This window comes from Monopterus albus, unplaced genomic scaffold (assembly GCF_001952655.1).
Source record: "Monopterus albus unplaced genomic scaffold, M_albus_1.0 scaffold27.1, whole genome shotgun sequence".
In the NCBI taxonomy this organism is placed as follows: Eukaryota; Metazoa; Chordata; class Actinopteri; order Synbranchiformes; family Synbranchidae; genus Monopterus; species Monopterus albus.
This window is the reverse complement of record NW_018127907.1, coordinates 1,409,934-1,433,608: the sequence shown is the minus strand read 5'-3', so window position 1 is coordinate 1,433,608 and position 23,675 is coordinate 1,409,934. Positions and strand designations below refer to the sequence as shown.

General features: G+C 41.4%; 1 protein-coding gene across 3 annotated transcripts in view; it reads right to left on the bottom strand.

Annotated features, from left to right (window-relative positions):
• Positions 1-5,877: 5,877 nt before the first annotated feature.
• The window catches only part of nrg2b (neuregulin 2b), a 50,164-nt gene continuing 32,366 nt past the window's right edge, over positions 5,878-23,675 (bottom strand). For 2 of the 3 annotated variants that reach the window (XM_020595482.1, XM_020595484.1), the window contains exons 5-12: positions 22,463-22,521; positions 19,105-19,128; positions 16,109-16,211; positions 15,229-15,358; positions 14,002-14,129; positions 12,195-12,410; positions 10,628-10,811; positions 5,878-9,071 (exon numbers count right to left, since the gene is read on the bottom strand). In XM_020595482.1, the coding sequence (XP_020451138.1) occupies positions 8,607-9,071; positions 10,628-10,811; positions 12,195-12,410; positions 14,002-14,129; positions 15,229-15,358; positions 16,109-16,211; positions 19,105-19,128; positions 22,463-22,521 (1,309 nt within the window). In that variant the 3' untranslated portion in view covers positions 5,878-8,606. The remainder of the gene's footprint in view (positions 9,072-10,627; positions 10,812-12,194; positions 12,411-14,001; positions 14,130-15,228; positions 15,359-16,108; positions 16,212-19,104; positions 19,129-22,462; positions 22,522-23,675) is intronic. The other variant, XM_020595483.1, reaches the window with a different exon arrangement.

Here is a 23,675-nt window from a genome sequence, read left to right as displayed (position 1 = left end):
CCCATGATCGGCTATTAAATAGACCACGAGGTAAAACTGTTTTGTCAACTACAGTTCCCATGGTCAAGAATGAGCTTTATACAATAGCAGTGATATTAATAACAATACTCTTACTGTGTTTAATTAGAGTTACTACAGATCATTACATAGTCCTTTGACAGGATGAGAACATTTTCTCTTGGAGTGCAGAAATATAAATGAATCAGCTTGTTTTACTTACCTGTTTAAAGTGAAGACTCTCTTATGTCAGTAATATAATGCACCATTTATGGCTTACTTCCAAGTGAAACAAAGAAAAGAAGAGTCAAAGATGTAATCCAGAGAGTCGCTCACTCCGGTGCCCAGTCAAGATGGTCACTCCTTTTGCCTAATGACTGAGGAGATAGCTGTAGAGCATAGAGAAGTGAACAATGAAAAAAACTTACAGAACACTTAGGTATGTTTTCATAGGCTCCACCCAGAACAGACACTTAATTACTAGACACCCTGATGAGCGAAGAGAGTGATGCAAGTAAAGGTTTGCATAAACTAATAAACTTCATCATTAACTCTTAATGTTGATAGTCATGCCACTTGTGCAGTACATGCATAAGCCTAGTCATTTACTCTTCTCTTCAAACATGTTGCTGTATAATGTCAAGTTATGGATCTGCCATGTTCAGTGAAACTTGCACACCACATGTGTAGTGACTATCCTTTGTCTTTCAAACATGGATCAACCTGTTAAAGTGGCAGGTCCTCCCTCTTAAAAAGGATTATCCTTTCAGAGCCTTGTTGCCTCCAGGCAAACAGCTCAAACAAGAAATGTAAGGAATGACTTGAGTGGGAAATACCTGTAGGGAAACTGCTACTGAAACTGAAACTGTGACAACATTTTTGGTAACAGTGAAAACCATCGTGGGATTTGGCCACGTCCTCCAATTGAAGATGTAACTGTGGTGGAAGCAGTTTCAGTTCACTCTGCACCACCAGAAAGGTAACACCGGCAGTAGTGCTAAATGTATTTTCAATCATCTGGGTCACTTTGGATGGGCATAAGGGTCATGTAGGGTCAGTTCTTGAGTGCGGTACACAACTGATAATTGATTATTCACCAATCACTACAGATTTTTCTGCAATCAAAATACTTTCATCTCTACAGTGCCTTGTGAAAGTATTCGGCCCCCTTGAACTTTGCGACCTTTTGCCACATTTCAGGCTTCAAACATAAAGATATAAAACTGTAATTTTTTGTGAAGAATCAACAACAAGTGGGACACAATCATGAAGTGGAACGAAATTTATTGGATATTTCAAACTTTTTTAACAAATAAAAAACTGAAAAATTGGGCGTGCAAAATTATTCAGCCCCTTTACTTTCAGTGCAGCAAACTCTCTCCAGAAGTTCAGTGAGGATCTCTGAATGATCCAATGTTGACCTAAATGACTAATGATGATAAATAGAATCCACCTGTGTGTAATCAAGTCTCCGTATAAATGCACCTGCACTGTGATAGTCTCAGAGGTCCGTTTAAAGCGCAGAGAGCATCATGAAGAACAAGGAACACACCAGGCAGGTCCGAGATACTGTTGTGGAGAAGTTTAAAGCCGGATTTGGATACAAAAAGATTTCCCAAGCTTTAAACATCCCAAGGAGCACTGTGCAAGCGATAATATTGAAATGGAAGGAGTATCAGACCACTGCAAATCTACCAAGACCTGGCCGTCCCTCTAAACTTTCAGCTCATCCAAGGAGAAGACTGATCAGAGATGCAGCCAAGAGGCCCATGATCACTCTGGATGAACTGCAGAGATCTACAGCTGAGGTGGGAGACTCTGTCCATAGGACAACAATCAGTCGTATACTGCCACACTCTGGCCTTTATGGAAGAGTGGCAAGAAGAAAGTCATTTCTTAAAGATATCCATAAAAAGTGTAGTTTAAAGTTTGCCAAGAGCCACCTGGGAGACACACCAAACATGTGGAAGACGGTGCTCTGGTCAGATGAAACCAAAATCGAACTTTTTGGCAACACTGCAAAACGTTATGTTTGGCGTAAAAGCAACACGGCTCATCACCCTGAACACACCATCCCCCCTGTCAAACATGGTGGTGGCAGCATCATGGTTTTGGCCTGCTTTTTTTCAGCAGGGACAGGGAAGATGGTTAGAATTGATGGGAAGATGGATGGAGCCACATACAGGACCATTCTGGAAGGAAACCTGATGGAGTCTGCAACAGACCTGAGACTGGGACGGAGATTTGTCTTCCAACAAGACAATGATCCAAAACATAAAGCAAAATCTACAATGGAATGGTTCACAAATAAACATATCCAGGTGTTAGAATGGCCAAGTCAAAGTCCAGACCTGAATCCAATCGAGAATCTGTGGAAAGAACTGACACCTGCTGTTCACAAACGCTCTCCATCCAACCTCACTGAGCTCGAGCGGTTTTGCAAGGAGGAATGGGCAAAAATTTTAGTCTCTTGATGTGCAAAACTGATAGAGACATACTCATAAGCAGGCCTAAGCATTTAACAATCTAACTAGACATCCTATCTCCACTAACATTTCTAATACATAAAGTATCTATCCAATATCTATCTGACTAAAAATACCTAACAGTCATATATGCCTGGAAAAAGACATGAATTGACAGAATAACATTAACTCGAGGTCCAGTTATAGCTTTTCACTTTGAAGCTGTTGAAAGAGGTTTAGGGCTCTGGGGAAAAAATAGTAAGAGGACCTTTACTTAAGGCTATTTTTTCCCGTGTGAACAATGAACTTGCTGAAGTCATACACTAAGTGACCAACTCCCAAAAAGTTAACATTTGTTTAAGAGTTAGGTTAATCACACAAATATGTTAGCACAAGTTGTTCAAATGTCATAGATGTTTGAAACTGTTGCTGTTATTAAAACCTTATAATTATAAAATGAACACTCCCAGTATTTGTATTTGTGTGTGTGTGTGCGCGTGTGCCCTTGTGTGCAGCATACCTGGTTTATGGTGTCGGAGGTAGTGAACTACATATAATTGTACATTTTGCAGTAACTTGCTGGTAGTTAAACTACATTCATATTTGCATAGTGATTTGAGTACTTAAGATCCTTTTCTGGGGGTTTTGTGTAGTTAACCACTGAAGCTACAAATAAGTGTGAGCCACACAAGTAAAGGAATGTTTTTAACTTTTATTTTATTGGTGTGAAGCCCCAGGCCATGCATTCATCAGGTAGCCACAACTACACCTGACCTTTGTGTAGTGCATGTGCGAAAAGGTGAGACCAGTGGTCAAGTCTCTCAATGGTCTAAAAAGGTGCAAGGTATAATTATTATTATTTTTTTGTTGTTGTTTTACTGCTTTATTTGCAGTGAGATTATACAAAAGCCAGAACTGTTTACAACATCCTCTGCAAGCTCAAAAAACTTAGAAAAAATCAACTGGACTAGATTTCTAGATCGAAGACATTTCACCTCTCATCCAACAGGCTTCATCAGTTCTGCCTGACTGGCGCTGAGTCGGAGATATTTATCCCCCTCCGTGGTGTTTCAGTCCTTTGAAGGCCAACAATGTCCCTTAACGACTGAGTTGTTATAGCCCGGTATCAGTGAGCGCTGTTACCTGTCTTTGAACCCTCACCTGTGGGCCGATGCCTATTGTCCTGGTGGACATGTTTGGGCAAAGATCTCAAAACAGAGTTGTAGATGGATGACAAGTTGTATCTTAGTCCACCACCCCTATTTAGTGAGGGGTGTTCTATTTGGACAAAAATAGCTTCCTTGACTCCTCTCTCAAACCAGTGATATTCTATGGAGAGGATCTGGACTTCATTGTCCTCAAAAGAATGTCCTTTGTCCTTCAGGTGGAGGTGGACTGCTGACTCTGGTCCACTGGAGCTGGCCCTCTTGCATTGGGTCATGTGTTTGTGAAGCGGCTGCTTAGTTTCACCAATGTACAAGTCGTTACACTCCTGGCTACACTTAATTGCATACACTGTTGTACCCGATACTTTTTACCATACTGACTCTGAGAGACGAGGCCGTCCAAGGACACACAAAACAGTGCTGATTTATTCCATGAACACAGGTAAAAATTAACATTACACGCTCAGGCATCTTGCACCCCCAAACTGCACGCAGGCAGCTGGAAGATGAAAAACCCCGAACCCAACATTATATCTCTTCGGTTGGGCTAGCCCCATACTACAGAGAAACGTCAACCGCGACGTCTCTGGTGCCAGCTTTGCAGCTGGTCATAGCAGTAGTCAAAACATGAAGTAAATCTGTGTGTGTGTGTCTGTTGATTAAGTGGTGTGTAGCTAAAAACATTCTCACACGACCTCTAGAAACATGTCGTGACTTAAACATAAGAACATATTATGGCTAAGGCTACAGTTCTACACGTCATAATAATAATATTAAACATCCTGTCTGCTGACAGTCATCAACTCTTCTCTCTAGTTATCCTTGACCAGATGTACCCTGTAGAAACTCATAAGCATGACTAAGCATTTAACAGTCTAACTAGACATCCTATCTCCACTAAACATTTCTAATACATAAAGTATCTATCCAATATCTATCTGACTAAAAATACCTAACAACACCACATCACTCTGTTTATGTCTGGGTGTTTTATCCTTCGGGTGGACCAGTCTTTGCCACAGGGTGTTCCCTGGCTTAAAGTTGACTGGGATACTATGGTTGTGAAAGATCCTTTTTAACTTCTCTGATAAACAAGCCATATAAGGGCTTTGTCTGAAGGCAGATGTATGGTAGTCCTAAACTCAGCTGACTATCAGACCAGAGTTTCTGACCTCCTCAGTGACACCACCACCTATGAAGCACTGAAGAGGAACCCTGCTAGTGGCTACAAGAAGAAGGTTATAGACTGTTTACAGAAGATGGAAAAGGAGGGAGTTATTGACCAGCGACTATACTACAGAATATACCCCAGGGATGCCATCCCTTGCCTTTATGGCCTACCCAAACACATATGTTAAGTTGGAAGTGTTGCACTGAATTGCATGCAATAGAACAGGTGTACCTAATAAAGTGGCCCATTTCATCTTTCCCTGGTGGTGGTGGTTCAGGGTGTGTGTATTACCAGTCCCTTCCCTGTTTTATTAATCATTTGCTGGTGTAAACCAACATCTTCCTTATTTTATTTTATTTTTCTCTGTAACTTCTTTTCTTCTTTCTTTACTCCCCCCTCCCTGACCCTTTTTAAAACCTATTACCAGACTACATTGAGTCTGGTAATACATAGACTGTATAGAGTTGAACATACTCACACAACACACCTTTACACACAGACCACATTTCACACTCCCATACGTCCCTCTGTAAATGTCTTGTATTCACGTTCCATTCCTTGTCTCGTTACCGTGCTGTTTGTGTCAGTGACAACAATGTCAGTGACAATAACAGAATCCCCCCTAAAGGTGGCAAAATTAAATGTAATACAGCCATAATCTATATTATTGATCACACCTGTGCTTTTTCTGCTAAAATGTCACATTGTCTGCCATGACAACAATCTATCTGAATGGAGTTATCCTACACTATAACAAACCTTTATTTGACACTGAGTAAAAACACATGATCATACAATCACACTGAATCATTTTCCTAGAAATATTTAGTACTAATGTGAAATATTGGATGTAATCTGCTATGTATAAAATAAATTTTGTTCAGTAGTGAACACAGAGATGTCACTATCATCCAAATAATGGATATGATTCTGCCCTCTAGTGGGCTCTTTCAGTAGCAGTAGTTCATCTTGATTTTAGCGCAAAAAAGCAATAACAGATTCCAGTCATCTGTGAATCAAAAGAAGAAACAACAGGGTTTTTTAAGTTCATTACAAAGATAACAGGACTGTTTCAAAATGGTAGGAATAAAGTTTTATTTTCCATATGAAGGGGTGGTTTTGGATTTCTCTTCTTTTACAAGTAGTATGTTTTTGATAAAACTTGCAAAAAATCATCTAGCATATTCCAAGAATGATGGACATGAAGAGAAGGGGATTTATTGCTGAATGTTAAAATGAAGACACATTTTTTATTTTTTCACCGAATGGAAAAACGATTTGCTTGCTGCTTTTTCCATGCACCCAACTACCAGTACCACTAGGACATGCAGGGGGGGTTAGGGGTGAGATAAGAGGATGGAGGAGGGGGCAAGAGGGTGGGTAGGTAAAAGGCAAACTGCTTGACAAACACAAACATGTGTTTGTGCGTGCATGTCTCAGTGTGTGCTTCATTATGTACGATGTCGGTATGTATGTGTGAAATGTGTTTGTGTATGTAATTGGGAAAAGGAGAGTGCAGGGTGAGGAGAAAGAGGGTGGGGGTCTGTTAACAATTCAACTAGCTCTACAAGCACACTACCCTCGCTTGCAGTATTTCCACATTGTAAATCCCAGATTGATTACAGTGATAGTAAGACAAAACTAGCCAGACCTTTGGGCCATGGACCCAAATAATGTTTTAATATATTTCTATTACGATTCCCCCCAATCTGTGGGGCTCTTTGTCATTTTTAAAATAATTTCCTTATCAGTGAACCATGCATCTCCTGTGTGAAACAAGAAAACAAAACATAAATAAATAAACTCTACAGATCATAACTCTATTAGGGACAGAGTATAATTTCCCTCAGTGAGCTTGAAAGGGTCTCTAAAACCCACATGATCAGCCTACTATTAGTATGCTGAAATGCACACTTGTCCAGAGATGGGGCCTAAATTCATCCACTAGTTGTTTCTGAAGGTCAGTAAAGGGGTGAGAAAAACATGAAGGTGAGGGGTGATGTGAGGTGGAGGAGGCAAACAGGTAGACATAGATCGTTCAGTTAATATGACCAGGCAAAAGAAGTTCAATCAATAAAGATATAGAAATGCAAAACAAGGATGCAATAATCAGAATTATCATATATCACAGTTTGGCTGTGAGCTAAAAAAAAAAAAAAAAAAAGAGTAGAATCAAACTCAGATACTTGCTCTCTAGCAGTGTGAACCTGCACGCAGTGACACACAGGCTATTTTCCCCATCAGAGCAGCACGATTGCTAATGGTGTGAAAAGTGGTGGCGATTCTAGAGGCCCACAGCTGGAGTGGCCTCATTCCAGTTAACAAAAGATAAGGAGGGGACCCAGAGTGATATCCTCCTCTCAGGGGGCTCAGAATTCCTAGCTGCACCCCTGCGTCAGGGCAAACAGATGTGGTCTCCACACAACATTGGTTTTTCATCATCATTGTGACCCACGCACAGCTACACACATGCCCACCGTCTGAAATAAGAAGGAAATAAAAACAACTGAATCTCCCCTCTGATTCCACGAGCATTTACCCACACTCCCTTCGCCATGTCCATGAGGCAACACAACGCCTGATGGAAGGAGAGTGAGGGGGTGTGGATCTGGCCTGCGGACTGAACTGTGACTGAGATGACATGCTCTCTCTTCTTTGAGTCTTTTGGCTGTGATGTGATGAGGAAGTCCTGAGACACAGTGCGGCTCTAAGCTGCTGGCATAGGAAACGGGCGGGCTGGGCAGTCCACAGGAGGCCAGAGTCAGGCTGGATTACAACTGGATTGTTAGGTTCGGTTTGGATTGGCAGCTCCCTGGCCAATGACTGCTTACAGAGGGGGGAGGGGTTCTTACAGTGCAATGGAGCTTCTGGCAGCGTGAGAATTGGTGTGAGGAGCATGTCAGTCAAACAAGAAACCACAACCTCCAAGGTGAATGAAGGTGCCAACCAAATGAGGCTTCATGAGGTACACACAGGCATGCACACACACACACCTACACACACACTGCAACCACCATCAATGCCATGGCAGCACCCTGAACAACTACACAGGAATCTGGAGTCACTTTTCCCCAAACAACTCCCTAACACTCTTGTTTTCACAGAAATAACAACACATGACTGACAGGTTGCGAACAAGGACATAAATGACCGACATGTGTTCATCTGGAAAGATTCACCCAAACATCATCAGAGAAAACTACCCTACACATCTGGTTGTCTCAGTGGCTAAATGTCCCTGTGAAACAAGCGAATCACATGGATCATACTCATGTAAACAGACACCTTTTACACAGGAGGAATCAATATTGCATGATGACATAATCAGATCACAGTTCAAAGAGGAAGATCCCAAATCAGAGAGAGAAAAAAACAAAGCAAAAGGAAGGAAGAGGGTTGGTCTCTATAAAAATGAGGAGTCTTTATAAGAAAGGCTACAAAAACTCAATGGGACCTCCAACTTCAGCATACAGCAAAAGGCACCACAATATTATTCTATTTATCTAACTCGTGAAAAAATTGGCACATAATTCTCGTATTTTTTCATTTCTCATAATGCTGTAAACCAAAAAACTTTACATATAAATATTTCCCCCCGTTATAAAAAAAAGTCTTTGCTGTTAGCTAGTAGACAATTTTTGCTGAAATGAAAATAAATATTTCATTTGTTTAGAATATCTGTCTGTTATACAAAATAAAAGTATTTCTCCTAGGTGCAGGTCTCTAGTCCACAGGTTGTGTGAAGCACTGTGGGTGGGGGTGGGTGTGGCAGGGGTGTATAGGTGGGTGTTGGGGGTGGGTTAAGTCTTAAAGGGGCATATTGTCAGCCTTGGAGCGCTGTGACTGGGAGCCACGGCTCTGCCCATTGCTGCGCGTTCCCGGCCGACTCAGCCCGCGGTGAGTCCGTGTGTCTGTACCAGATGACAAACGGAAACCCGGGATGGTTAAGGGCGGGTCCACATTCATGTTCTGCATACTAAGGAAAGGTGTGCTCTCCCCATGAGCATCCTCTTCCTCCTCCTCTTCCTCCTCTGACTGGCTGAAGCTCTGTGAGCTGTAGTCCCGTAGGCACCGCTGGGAGATGTGTCCGTTGAGGCGGTTGCGTCGTGAGCGACGCCGGCTACGGATGGGTTCCCGTGATGAGGCGTACTCCTGCGTGGTCTCGTAGGCCTCATCATCAGGGAGATGGTAGGGGCTGGACGGTAGACTTCCTGTGCTCTCCATCAGATAGGGTCGCCGGGGACGTCGGGGCTGCCTGTACAAACTTCTGTCCTGAAATGGAAAACAGTGAAGCAATTGTTAAACTCTACACCACTGCACTAAACTGTATGCATGATGAATATGTATGTTGGTCAGGGGTTTGCTCAAAGGAACTTCAGCAGGGTGGATTCAACATAGCAGTGTTGAACTGTCTTGCTCAGTGATGGCTGCCCAGGATAAGCCGGATAGATATAGGAACTTTTGCTTGACAGAGAGTATGTTATTCCCCTGTACCCTAGATCCCCATTGTTCAAAAACTGTTAAAAATACATATGGTGAGCTGCCCTGTTGAACTGGACAACAAAGGCAGTATTTACTTTAGTTTGATGAACATTAAAGGGCCCATGGCATGCTTTTATGTGTTTTCTGACTTATCTACAATGTTACAATGGTGAATTATCATCCTAAATGTTACTGAAAGCTCATAAAACGAGGTGTACCTATGTTGTTGTATTTCTATGCAGAAGCAACTTGGTTTAAACAAGTCTTGTGAAATCTGGTGAAACTTTTTTTCCAATAAAGTAAAATCTTATGTAATAGAGTTCATTGATTTTTTTGAATGGTCACAATCTCCAGGCAATTGTGCGTTCGTGTGAGCTTGACTGTTATCCACAGTGCCATTTTAACAGCGGAATCTTTTAACTGTGCCGGGTTTTGTGGATATATTTTCCCTCCTGCTGCTGCGCTATGACAAGAGGATGTGTAAAAAAATACAGGGCCTGAGGTTACTGCACATCCAGGAACGTTCATGTACAGGGACTCACTGTGTCGTGCCATTTTAACAGCGGAATCTTTTAACTGTGCCGGGTTTTGTGGATATATTTTCCCTCCTGCTGCTGCACTATGACAAGAGGATGTGTAGCTGGATTCCTCTGGAGCACAGTACCTCTTTATTTTGTGATGTGTTGCAGGTTGGCGAGAGGATTCCAATGATCTATGATGTTATTGTTGGTGCTAAGCTACCTATTGGAATTTGTCTGTGCAGGTTCCCAGTCATCCAGATTATAGTAAACTTAAAAAATTTAGAAAAAATCAACTGGACTGGTATTGTCATTGTCAAAAATGTAGCTTATTTGTCAGTATTTTTTGTTTATGCATGTCATAGCATCTTGACTGGCAGCAAGAGGTGTGCATATTCACAAACTATCCTCTTACTTTTAGGAAGAGGCTCTCTGGTTTAACTGTTCTGAAATAACTACAGAGTATTTGTTGGTTATGATGGGTGCAAAGCTCATCTAGAGGAACCCAAGATTAAACATTAAATGCCTGGAAATGAGCATGCCATGGGCACTCTGACTAAAAACTACAATGCCCAGCTGTCTGACAAAAATATTTAGCTTTTCAAAAAGTATATTATGTCTTAAATAATATTTTGACTCAAGGCTGCATGCAACAGACAGGTTAGGGAAGCTGCAAAACATTAAGAGATGGATTGGTCTGGTTTTGGTCTTTTCATAAAAAATTTTGAATATTGCCACCCCCACCTGTTAATATGTGTCACCATCACCTTGCTGCTCTACACATACCCAACAGCAATTTGTATGTATATATTGTATTTGCAGACGTACATCAGGGCATCGTAGCAGTGGCTGGTCATCATCGCTGTGGTAGGCAGCAGCAGCCGGAGGAAGGGAGAGGGCATGACTTGTGTTGGGCAAGGTGATTTGGAAGGTGGGCACCTGGGGTGGCAGAGGAGGATAGTGGAACTCTACCGGAGACAGACGCGCTGGTGTGGTCAGTGCCGACACGTACCTTGATGGAAAAGAGGACAACAGATTATTATAGTGTCATGATTTAGACCAAAGTCCACCAAATCTGGCGCCCATTTTGCCACATTAGTAACAAAGAATGAATCGGTATGACCAGATACACTCAGATTACTGCTTACCTACTGTGCTGCTTTGTGCTGCTTAAGGATGAGAAAGTAAACCTGATGTTGGTGAGTATGAGGATAAAGAATTCACTCTCTACCTTATAAGTAGCTATAAATGTGCTTTTCATATGTATTTCAATTTGGCTCCAGTGACCTTACTGTACACATGAAATAAATCAGTGGGATTCCACAGTGGCAGATGGGATGCACTTCTCTGATGCAGACACACTTGATTTGACACTTGACTGATAGCAGTAGCTAGTCAGTATCAGACACTCTGGCAGTGAGACCCATCCATCTGTTTTCTAAACCACTTGTCCTCTTCAGTGCCAGGAGGCTGGAGCCTACCCAGCATGCACTGGGCAGCAGGAGGGGTACACTCAGAGAAAACACCTGCAAGCAGTTTAAACCTGCATGTCTTTGAACTGTGGGAGCAAACAGAAACACTGCAGCCAATCGGCTCAGATTCACATGCAGAACCCTTTGGCCCTGAAGTGACAATGTGAAATGCTGATCCACCTACTCAGTCACAGTCTCAGCTACATCACTACACAAGTGGCATCACAGCTACAGGACATAACTGCTGTAGCTCAGTGAGCTTAGCTCTGTTGTTAATGTAATTGTACCACAGCAGAGATCCCAGATCCTGAAACAGAAGTCAACTTATCATAAAAATGATCCTAAATTATTTATGCTTACTGTAGAGTCCATATTTAGAGCATTACAATCTGCCCTATAGAGAGACACAATGGTGACCGCTTTTATATTTACAGACAAGTCACTTTCTATATAGGATGGGCCAAAATCACTTCTTCATGCTTTATGCTAAAGTGAAACAAAATCAAGAAATTATCCATGTCAATACAAAAAAAACTGCACTGCTGTAGTGCACACAGGTAATACAGTCATGGCTAAATACACAAATGTCAAGCCTGTTATTAGGGAAAATGAGACGGCATTCTGGGACATGTAGGAAACCACGAAAGTTATTTACAGCAGTCAAAATAGATTGGGCAGTAATCAGTGGGTGCAATAATTAGCAATAATTTATAAAGTCTCATAAACAGTTAAAAGTATTTGAGTGAGGAAGTCTTTCACACATTACAAGTCATAACAATTAACTGCCACTAGGGGTCACCAAATAGTAAAGGGGCCTGGTGTGACAAAGATCAGAAAGAAGCAAAAGTGTTGTCAAGTCATGAGCTAGCACAGAGGAAGAGCTTACCCCTCCCTCACCACACACACGGTAACCCCTCCCTTACCTGTCACTGTGAGGTGAGTCTCTTAGAGAGTCATAGGAGTCCCCATAATGCAGCGCTGGTCTGGACATGTCTGTACAGCCCCAGTGGGCGGCCCTCCTCGCCATGCAAGCCGGGCTGCTGCACTTACTGGTTCCCACAGAGCTGGACAGGCCACCTGACTGGCAGTCTGAGTTCATACTCTCCGTTCGCTCCATGCTCCACGTCTGCTCCTCGTGTCTGTTAGAAAAAGTGTAAAAGGTTACAACAGCACAGGGATGGAAGGAGACACATGAGGAATGAACGCTGGGTAGAGAGACTATACAACAAAAGTGTTGACATGGCATTGTAGAACGAAGAGCTGTAAAGTACCATCAAATGATAATTTTGATAGAGATGTACGATCCAGCCAAGTGCAGCCCTTACAGGCAACGATGCTGACCATGTTAACAGCTCGTATATTACACATGATGCAACTGATCCATATTGAACACATTTTCATCATTCAGCCACAGCAGGCCACTGACCCAGGTTTTAAAACCAAAGCAACCCATGGCCTTATGGTATGTTACATAAAAATAACTAGTGAGGATAAAGATTTCACATTTGAGCAAAAGGAAGCGCTGGTCTTGGATCAGTACTTGATATGTTGTACTGAAATTTGTATATATTGAGAACATTTTGTGGCTACATTTAGATGAAAGCATTGAATTAAATCACTCTGTCATGAAGCAGAGCTGGTGGTACTGCGGATCCCATTGACAATGTATAGCCAGCTGTGCAGGTCTATATAATCTGATTCGACAAGACCGGTGCAGTGGCTGATGAAGACAGTCGAGCATCAACAAACCAAACGTACACAGATAAATTCCTCAACAGCTGGTGTACCAAACCAGAGATCAAGTGTCAAAACTGGTTGCTCATGTTTTTCTGTGTTTGTTGAATGTGTATTAAAGGTGGGGGAGTAAAAAAAAACAACCCAGGAGAGCATTGTTCCAACTGTAGCAGGCTACAGGCTGGCTCTCCCTGGCCGTAGGGATGGGTGCAGGTTAGTCACACAGTAGCAGCAGCTGGCATGTATCAGGTAAAGGTTTAATGACAATTTAGCAGACATGTCAACCTAATAGTAAATGTATTTAGATAGATGTAATAGTAGCTGTATCAATGTTGTAGTATACATTTTACTGAAAAGGTCAACAATGCTGTATGTGACTCTAACAGGCTGTGGCTGTAGCTATAGCTGTGACTGTTAAGATTAGCAGGGCTGTGATACACAGACATTTAATGGTTAACACTAACCTATTTACCAGTGTGAACTGACATGGTTGAGCTAGCTAAACATTTTTAGTGACGCTGTTCCAGAACTCATATGGTTTCTTGTAACACATCTGTACATATACATATATATACAGTGGGAATTACAGCCCTTTAGTGAAAGCTATAGCTACAGCCAAGTCAGTAGCCACTGCCACACACACAGCTGCCATCACAGGCTACATTTGGAGTGCAGCTTCTTCTTCTTCTCTCTGGTGGTGAACTTTCATACCACATCATCCAGATGTTACATGTTGTAAAACAATGGACAGATCTGTCTCTGTGGTGAAACTGTGATTCCAGATGTTGTCTCCCTTTGACTCAGATCATCTTAACATTTGCATAATTATGTGCTACACTGCACCACATTTTCTAAACAAATACAATTTTCTCACCTCACTGGAAGTTTTCAAAAACCTGTTTAGCATTTGTGAGATATCTCCCATCACCAAACCAACCTGACTCTGTAAGATCCTGCTGACTTTCATGTGTGTCTGTGTGTGTGTGTTAGGTCTACCTGGAAGCATGTGAGGCAGTGGTGGAGTGGTGCGAGCGGGTTGACATTCGGCTACCAGCATAGTTGCCTGCACCCTCAGCTCCGTGGCTGATCACACACTCAGTCGTAGGGACGCTTTTGGAGATGTACTGCAGTAAACACAAACAGAAAGATCTTTTAATACTTTATTATGTGTATTATACTTTGCTTATTTTCAAAATAACACAGATAATAAATATGAACAAAATATTATAATTTGACATCTAAATATGTGAGGATTCTTTGTGCATACTCTATCTGTTGCAAGTGCTCATCAGTTTTCCCTCTTTGCTGTTTTCATTGTTGCTATAATGCTGACTCATTCCTATTATGTCTCCAGCAGGATGGTAGGTGTTATCTGCTGTCTCTTCAACATCTGTCAGCGATATGCCACCATATTTCTCTATGTGTCAGTGGATCAGATTATTTACACAAAGATTCTTAAAGAGGCAAAATTGTTCTGAAGGCTAAAAGAAATGTCTTGGTGGAGTTAAGTGCTAAAGCTAAATAAAGTCTATCACCTAAAGAGACGTGAACAGGCTCAGTGGGCTGCAGTTTACATCAAGTCCTCATTTCTTTTTCTCCTTCAGTCCCTGGTTTAGCATTAATGAATATGTGAGGGTATTCTGAGCCTTTTGACATCAAAATGCTATTTATAGGACAGTTATATTTAATTAAAACCATGGATATATTTGGCTTAATTTCAGCAGCACTTTGACAGAAAACCAAGGTCAATGACTTCTGTGCATTCTGGTAGCCGATAGATAACGGTATATTAATTGCTATTGTTGTACCGTCATATTGTTATTGTTGGCTACCAGACATAAAACAGAAGCGAAAACACAGATGCCAAAAATGCCTCTAGTGCCCCTGGTACCAATTTTATGCTTGACCAGCATCTCTAATAATAATAATTTTAAAAAAAGCTTAAAATGAAAGAAAGTTAGACACCGTAAAACCAATCCCTTTTGCCACTAAATGAGTAATTTTTTCTTATTTTTACATCCGGCCAGTTAATTCTGTTCTATTTTTGCACAACATATTTATTTCGACCTCAGAGCAGCTCTGAGAAAATCCCAAGCTCCCTTCCAACTAGTGTAGTAAAGTACAAAGTTGTAAGGGAGTGACCTCAGTGAGACTTTACTTCCAGTTGACCAGTTAAACCTGACCTTAGGATCACCTCCACCTGCTTCTACTGTCTGGACTCACATCAACCATGGGGATCTCCTCAGGACCTGGCCCGGGGTGGTTGGGCCCATTGGCCAGCATGCGGTTGGGCTGCTCCAAGCACTGATTCTGGTTCTGATGTAGGTGGCTCTGCATCTTCTTCCTCTGCTTCCTGGACAGGTGGTGGTGATGAAGGAACAATACATAATCTGGCAAAAGTGCTAATCTAGAGACAGTGACTGAGATCTTGTTTTGCTACTCTATATAATTGCTGGTATCAGTTAATAAACATGTGATATATTGTTAAGGATTAAACTAGTGATTTACAACATATCTGGCCTGTGACCCCTTATTAAAAAGCAGTGAGTTGTTAGCAGTTCCACCAGAGAGACATTTCCTCTCTAAACTTTTCAGATGGTTTCACTTAAATAACTGTTTGAGGTCTAAGGGGTCATGTCATCAGATACTTCATAAAACACAAAAGACTGGAGAAATAAAGCTGTATAGCAGAACTTTGCTTTTTTCTCTCCTCCCTCATTAATCATCTCAGATCTATCTTGTGACCCCTAGGAGAGGTCTCTAGACTGGGACCCACTGAACTAAACCACTAAACTCAAACAGGTCAAACCTCGACCAGCCACAACAGTAAGATGCCATGTTTGATGTAACCATCTAATGATGTAGTATATCATTTACAGTTTCATCCAGAGGGGATGTTTTCTGCAGAACAAGGACTTTTACTTTGGATACTTTAAGTACATTTTGTGCTTTGTATTTTTTATAGTGGTTGTAATTGTGTTAGAATCTGATCTACAGCTTAAAAAGAAGCAGCTCATTACTAACTTTTCAATTTTTTTTTACATGGGTTAATTAAGGCCCTTTTTAAAATGCAGTCACTTATGTTTCCTTCAGAGAAACGTACTTTGTTTTGCAGTAGGCCACCACACAAATGATGCCAACCACCAGCAACGCCACACAGATGCCTGTGATCGTCAGCACTCGCCTTTGGTAGAGCTCCTCAGCCTCTGTGGATGGAAGCACACGCATGTACAAACACAGACGCATTCACATGCATACATACATTCATGAATTGCAAACATACAGGACAGACATACATAAACACACACACACACACGCACACACATACAGCATGAGTGCTCCTCTATGGATGCTAACTACAGAAACAGTTTTCTCACTGTCACCTGCTGCCATCCTGTCCCCTGTGCTGTCTATACATCTCTTTCAGCTCTATCATGTCACATGGCTTTCAGTTGTAACTGTACTACAGTAACACAGCGCTGCTACCAATAGAGCAGTAATTCTACAAGCTCATAAATATTAGGCTGAAATGCAGAGATGTAAACCTACATCCTGACACACTTCCTGCTGTCCCTGTACAAGTGTCCAGTATTTACAGTGGCCATGGGGATGTAATGCTACGGGTGGTTGGGCTCTTAATGCAACATGCCTGTATGGATGGAACAAAAAATGATAAGTCGTCCAGATAAAAAAAAAAAAAAGTTTGTTCAAAGTGTTAGCACCACAGTGGCTTGGAAGTAATAAAGGTCTGGTATTCACAAAGCTTACCATCACTGTGCCAGATTTTAAAGAACAATGCAGGAAAGGTTTTGGTTGTATTTTAATTAAAGTTTTGCCCTTAATTATTGTAACTATCATATTTGATTTTAATAAGCTCCCATAGTGTTATGAACAGGTATTTTTGTATGCTATTCATTTCATTTACTCACAGAAGCCTATGTGAGGCTCTCACGTGATGTGGCGGCCATATTGGAAATCCTTTTGTAAGTGACTGAAATGTTCATTTTTTTTGGTCAAATGCAAACTTCATTAATCTCTAAGCCTTGTTTGTTTTTAAATTACACATAAACGTAATGGAAGGCTGAGACACTATGTTGTGGTGCCCTCTATTGCACCATTAACCGCACCCAACAGTGTGGTCACAGAGCCCTGGAGTATGTGTATCACCGCAGCAGTGTGAGTTAAAGCTAAACCACTGGACATCCACAAATACAAGATTTTCATGGACTGTTAAGTTACTTTGTAAACAATATTGTGGTCATCTAAACTGGTTTTAGTTTCCTGTCATTGACCCTTTACCTAAATCAAAGTTGTTTTACTTGCACAAATGGGTCATAGTGCCCTAAATTTGGAGACAAATATTAGCTTCCATCAGTGGCAATTAGTAAGTTATTATGTCATTATTGCACCATAAAATTACTTTCATATAGAGTCTACTGCTTGTTATTTGGAATTGTTCTGATATGTTTCTGGGAGATTTGAGATATGTTTAGAAAGCACTTGTGGGGACAGGGTCAGGATGGTTATAGTACTTTATTGTGCTAATGAGAACATCTTTGAACACAACTCAAGAAAGACTTGGACTGCATTACACTTCACCACATTAAGCTCATTAAGTTCTGACAGATTTGTGGGGATGCTGTGTGAATACTACGCCATCTCGGTGTAGTCAGATGTTGGGCCTGCTGTGGTCTAACATTCTGTTTCAGAACAACAAGCACAAAGACACAATGTCAGAGGGAGCAACAGACAGAACAACATGAGGGGAAGAGGAAAAGAATAAAAGGAGAGAAAGCAAGGTGGCAGGGAAGGAGGAGCAGGAGGAAATGTGGAGATAGAGGGAGAGGATGGGGGCTGAGAGGGGAGCAGGGATGTGTCCAGAAGAAAGGCCTGGGGAGAAACTAGTCCCCTAAAACCACAGACTGGCCTCACTGTCCCCTTATCAACTAAAACTGGATTATAGAAGTCCTTGGATTATCAGTTATGGCAGAATTCAAGACCTTACAGGCTAATAAGAGCTTTTCAATGTCATATACCTTCTCAAACACAAATATTTGTTACTTTCAGTGTTTCCTCTTAATTTGGACTACAGCAACACCTACGAACAAGCTGTAGGAGAAAACTATCTATCTGTGGCTCTTATGGAAGAAGGTTAATTAAAAATGAGGCAGAATACATCAGAATCCATTAATAACACTTCTTGAAATCTGAGCAGTTTAAAACAGGGGGCAGATAGATTAAAAACTTTACCTAACTCATTATCTCACCTTTACCCCTCTGCCCTCCCACAAAAAGCTCTAGACATGCCACTGAAGGGGAGGGAAGGGGGTCGATGAAGGGGAAGGGGAGAGTTTCTAAATAAAGGGCCTCTGTAGGGATTGACAAGCCTACGAGAGCCTTGGCCTGGCATTGTGTGTGTGTCATGGGGTACTGATAGGGAAAGGCAAAGGGAAATGGAAAGGCGAGCTCGCCAGCACAGCGGGGCCAACAGCAATCGTGGTTTAGGACAAGCGAGCTCTCAACTCTGACATTGAGTCAGTCAAGTGCAGAAAAATAAGGATAGACTATGTGGTCAGGCTTTTTGCTGGCTTTTGGCAGTGCTTTGCAAAAATACTCGCAGCTTGCATGTTTTTATTCGATATGCTGCTGAAGCCAATACACACATTGCCAAAGCCCAGAGGACCAGCCAGATACTTGATGTGATGCAAAACATTTCCTGATTTTTGGACAAGCAAGGCAGCTTTTGCTCTGATATGCTGCACAAATAAAGACAACTTTGATTTGTATCAAGGCCCATTACATTGTAATTTAATTCACCTCTGTCTGCACTTTGTTTCATTAATGTATCCTTCTCAGTTCATTTGTTTTTTACTCAAGATTTACAGTATTTTTCCAAATTTGTCAGACTATAAGAAGAATGCATGCAAGGAGGGGAGGTTACATGTCTTACAACCAGGTTAGTAGCAGGAGCAAAAGCAGGACAGGTTGAGAGAGACCCAGTTTTTGGTTTTAGAGGGAAGATGGCACGAGAATGTGTGACTGTGGGAAGATCTTGGCAAACCCTTTAAGCACAGCAAAATGAATAATAATGTTTCATACCCGTAAATTCAATTCTGAGAAGCTCTGCCAGCACACAAAGTTGTCGTGGTAAAAGGAAAGAGACACATAGGGTCAGGTGTAAAGTCCACTTTGGAGCAGATATATTATTTCATGTCTTGTATACGCTGAACCAGGATATAATTTCAGCAGTGTTGTCAGTCATAGTGATTGACAGGTGTACCGTCCAGTAACAGACAGACAACTCAGACAGCCTCAGCTCTGTGACCCCAAGAAATGACAGGGAAAAAAAAGCAAAACCAAACCAAATCAAACGGAATCGAAAGCAAAGGGATAAAATTAACCAAAAGGCAGAAGGAAAGAGAAGCCAACAGGCAGGAAGAGCCATGCACAGACAGAGACTGAGACAAAGACATCAAGACAAGAAGCCATATCACTTACTGCTATATTTACTACACCTCATTTCTGGAGTAAACAACATTGGACAGAAATACAAAATGAAAAACACAAGACAAAAAGAAAGGAAAAACAAAAACAAGAAAACAAAGGATAAAAAGCAGTGAGTTACTTTCCAACATAAAAACACAGTAGAGTCGATGAAGCTGGCACAGCAAATGGGGGTGGGTGCTGTAACTCGTTTGACTAATGGCAACTGTGTGCCTCTGTATTGATTACGACATACCTCTTGTACTGCGCTTTGTCCCACTACTGCTGCGTACAGCTATTATAAGCTTTCATATGATTTACAGAGAAATCATCTCAGCATTCCCACTTTCCGTGGCTTTGCATGCATTACTGGCCATGAGGAGAAGAAAAGTCAGCCAATCTCCTGTCCACCCTACCCTCAGCTGCTCTATATGTTGACAGTGCTTTATGTTCATACCATTAGAAAAGCAGGCAGTCACAAATCACCATAGATTCAGAACAACAGAAGGCATTTCTTCTGACTGAGAGAGCATCAGAGGGCAACATAAAAGCACATTGTCACACAGACAGATTTCTGCAAGTACACAAGGCTGAATGATGGGGTCAAACATAAGCAGACATTACATTAGCATGATGATGTCTGAGAATTTGAAACCTGTACTTGGTGTAAAAGTGGCATTATTCTGCGTGGAGACAAGACAGCATGAGATGAAGCAACAGTGTTTTAACCCCTGGAAACAAGAACTAGAGAGTCATTTTCATCCCTCTGTTTTATCTCTTTGTGACTGCCAGGACAGTAACTTGAGCATGACACTGTCATTGGAGCAAGCATTTTTATCTTTCAGTATAAAAAGAAAAAGTAGTAGAGCCAATCAAATGGGAGTTTCTGAAACATCTGTGCAGTGCTACATTTTGATGCATGTGTCCTCGGATATTTGCTTATCATCTGACTGTGTAGTGACTAAATTTGTTTCAGTGCCACTGCCCATGCAATCACAGGAGGATGACAAAACATTTTGTATTCCTACAGCTAAAAAGGAATAGTTAGACATTTTAGAAAACCTGCATATTTGCTTTCTTGCCAAGAGCTAGAAGAGAGGACGGATAGCGCTGTCATGTCTATACACTAAATCACTGACTGTATATGAAAGATGCATGAAGCCTCTGTGACGTCACCCACTGGTTTTCTGAAGAGCAGTTTTGAAACTCAAGTCTGGTCGTCACCATCTTTGTAGTGCTTCACTCTGCCTGCTATGGCTAATCCAAAAATGGGCAAAGAGGTGGAGTGTGAGTGGAGCTATCTAGATTGCTAATGGCCACTTATGGCAGGATCTACCTGCCTGTTTCTCAAGGTGGCCACTTCCTTGATTGTGCATACATTTTAGCTTCAGGATAATTTAAATGGACAAGTTATATAAAAATTCACCCCATACAGATGTAGACTAAAACTATTTTTTGTACCAGGCTGTAAACATGCTTTATTTCTGCTGTAAAGTTGGGCATTTTGACATGGGAGTCTATGGGGACTGACTCCCTTTTGGATCCAGCCTCAAGTCGCCATTCAAGGAACTGCAGACTTTACTTCTGCATGACTTCATTTCTTAGCCTCAGGGGTTGCCGCTTCCACTAAATATGAAGCTAGAGGCAGGAGACTGTTAGCTTAGCTTAGCATGAAGACTAAAATCTGGGGGAAACAGCTAGCCTGACCGACAATAAAGAAAAAAATTCTCTCAAAAACAAAAAAGTATCTGCCTTCCAGCAACATTTGTTGCCAAATAACCTCAGGCTAACAACATAACAGGAACATTTTAGTTTACAATTTAGCGTCAGTGAAACAAACTAGATATAATATGTTGATTTAGCTTTGTTTTGTTGCCGGGCCACAGTAGCTGTTTCCACTATGCTAAACTAACCAATTCCTTGTTACTGTTTCATGGTCAACATACTAACAAAAGCAAACAAAAATGTCAAACTATTCCTTTAATTCATCACCATGGTGATGAGAAGCAAAACACATAACACCATTTTTTTTTTACATATTAGAAGTCAACCCTAAAACCACATGTCATAATGAGAGAATTTATCAGATGATCCATGGATGCTCAGAGTGAAAACAGATTGCGACCTTCACCACTGTGGGTTTTATCCTGATCTGAAGAAGCTTAATTTATATGAGGATCAATATCCCAAAGGTAGTGACCCTCAGATGAAAAACCGTGATCTCGTGACTTTAAGACGTGAAATGTTGAACACACTCTACCTCTCAATCTTATTTCCATTCACTTGCCAAATTCAGTGGATTTTCAACATGCTGTGGCTTTTAGTAATGACTGGCAGCTGTTCAAAACAATGTCAGAAGGACTTACATTGTTCTCCGTGTAAAGCCCCTAACTGTCAGCCCTGCCTCTACTCTAAAAGTAAAATCAATGCAAGATTTTTTTTCTCTTTGCTTTAATAATATTTTTTCCACATAGTTCTGCCTTGATAATTTTTTACTGCTAGAAAAACAAACAACATCTATGGACCATCTACAAAGAAAAGTGAAAAAGTGTGCAATAAAAGCAAATAACTTTAACTTCCTGGATCGCTTACTGTATTAATTCCCTGTCTCCTCTGTTTCTTTTTGTGCACTTCTCTGGATCAAGCTGCAACAGAAGTATGTGCGATTTACAGCAAAAATACACAACTGTAAAATGTAATCTCAGACACAACGTTATCAAGTGGTAAGCTGCCAGCTCTGGGGCTTTTGTGGAAGTGTTCTACGTCATGTGATGTCAAGCAGGTGAGCTAGTACGTACACAGTAAATTATGATCAAATATCTACATTGGTTGTTTCTGGTTACCAGAGGAGCACCACAGAGGAATCAGGCGAGACAGGGAGAGGAAGAGGTGGACAAAGGCGCATGCAAGCTCACGCCCACAGATGCACACACATTAATTTACATGAAACCTAAGGGCAGGCAAATGGACATACTGTAGAAACCGGCCATTACGGAGTTTTGACAGCGGTCCCCCGTATAGTCATTAGGACACCTGATGGAGGGAAAACAAGACACAGAGAGGGGAAAGGGGGATGCAGGGGTTAAAGATACAGAGGGAAGAGAGCGGATAAAACAGGAGGAAAGAGAGGAGGGGTACACAAAGGCAGAAGGAGAGGTGGGAGAAAGAGGAAGGGAAGGAGACATAAGAGAGCAGAGATGAGAGATTAGAAACAGTACAATCCACCAACTACGGAGAGAAAGTGGTCACCCGCATACAGTGACATCACCACCAGCAATATGACATCATCACAGTCATGAGGGTCATGTGATGGTAGTGCAGGAAGTAGGAGGGATCAAACAGTTGTTAACCTCTAGCCTGACTCATGTGTACACATATACACACAAACATACACATACTCATAACTGTCTTATAGTAGATTTTCACTCAGTGCATCCATATCTTAAACCTTCTCACAATGAAACAGAAAAGCAAAATAAACTCTTAGGTACATTATTTTGATGCTGCATAAAAATATGTAATTGCATTAGGAAAAGAGGAAATTAGGAATTGTAACGACGGTGATGAAGGTGCTATAATATTAAGGAAGAGTTATTTTAACCCAATCTTTTCTAGCCAAGTAGTTTTTTGTTTGTAAGACTGGCATACTCTGTGTTTATTACTGTAACATGACATAATGAGCTTACTAGTGGGTGGAGTAAGGTCCTATTGAGCCATAACTATAGTCTGGTAGAGTCTGGGGATTTGCTGGGCTTTCCCTCTGTAATAATAGTGATAACAGTAAGGTCTAGGCCTTACTTTGTAAAGTGTCCTGAGATGACTTTTGTTGTGATTTGGCGCTATACGATTAAAATTTGATTTGATTTGGTAACAAGTGATAATGAGCCATTGAATGGCATGATAACATCAGAAGGGGACACACACAGAATGTGAATGGAATATGGTATTTGTAAACACACGGACTTTGTGGATATTTCCTGCTGTGCTTATGACTTTTTGGAAATGATACAGTGTAGAGTTGTAGCTGTGCTTGTTAGACCAACCAGCACATGTCTTTGAAAGTGTGCTGTAGAGGTCGTTGTATTTTGAGGTCAAAGTTTAATGAAGCTTAAATATGGGGTGAGAAAACCCAACAGGGAATCAGGAAAGGGAAGCGGCGTGCCCTGTGTAGTCCTGCAGCAGTTCAA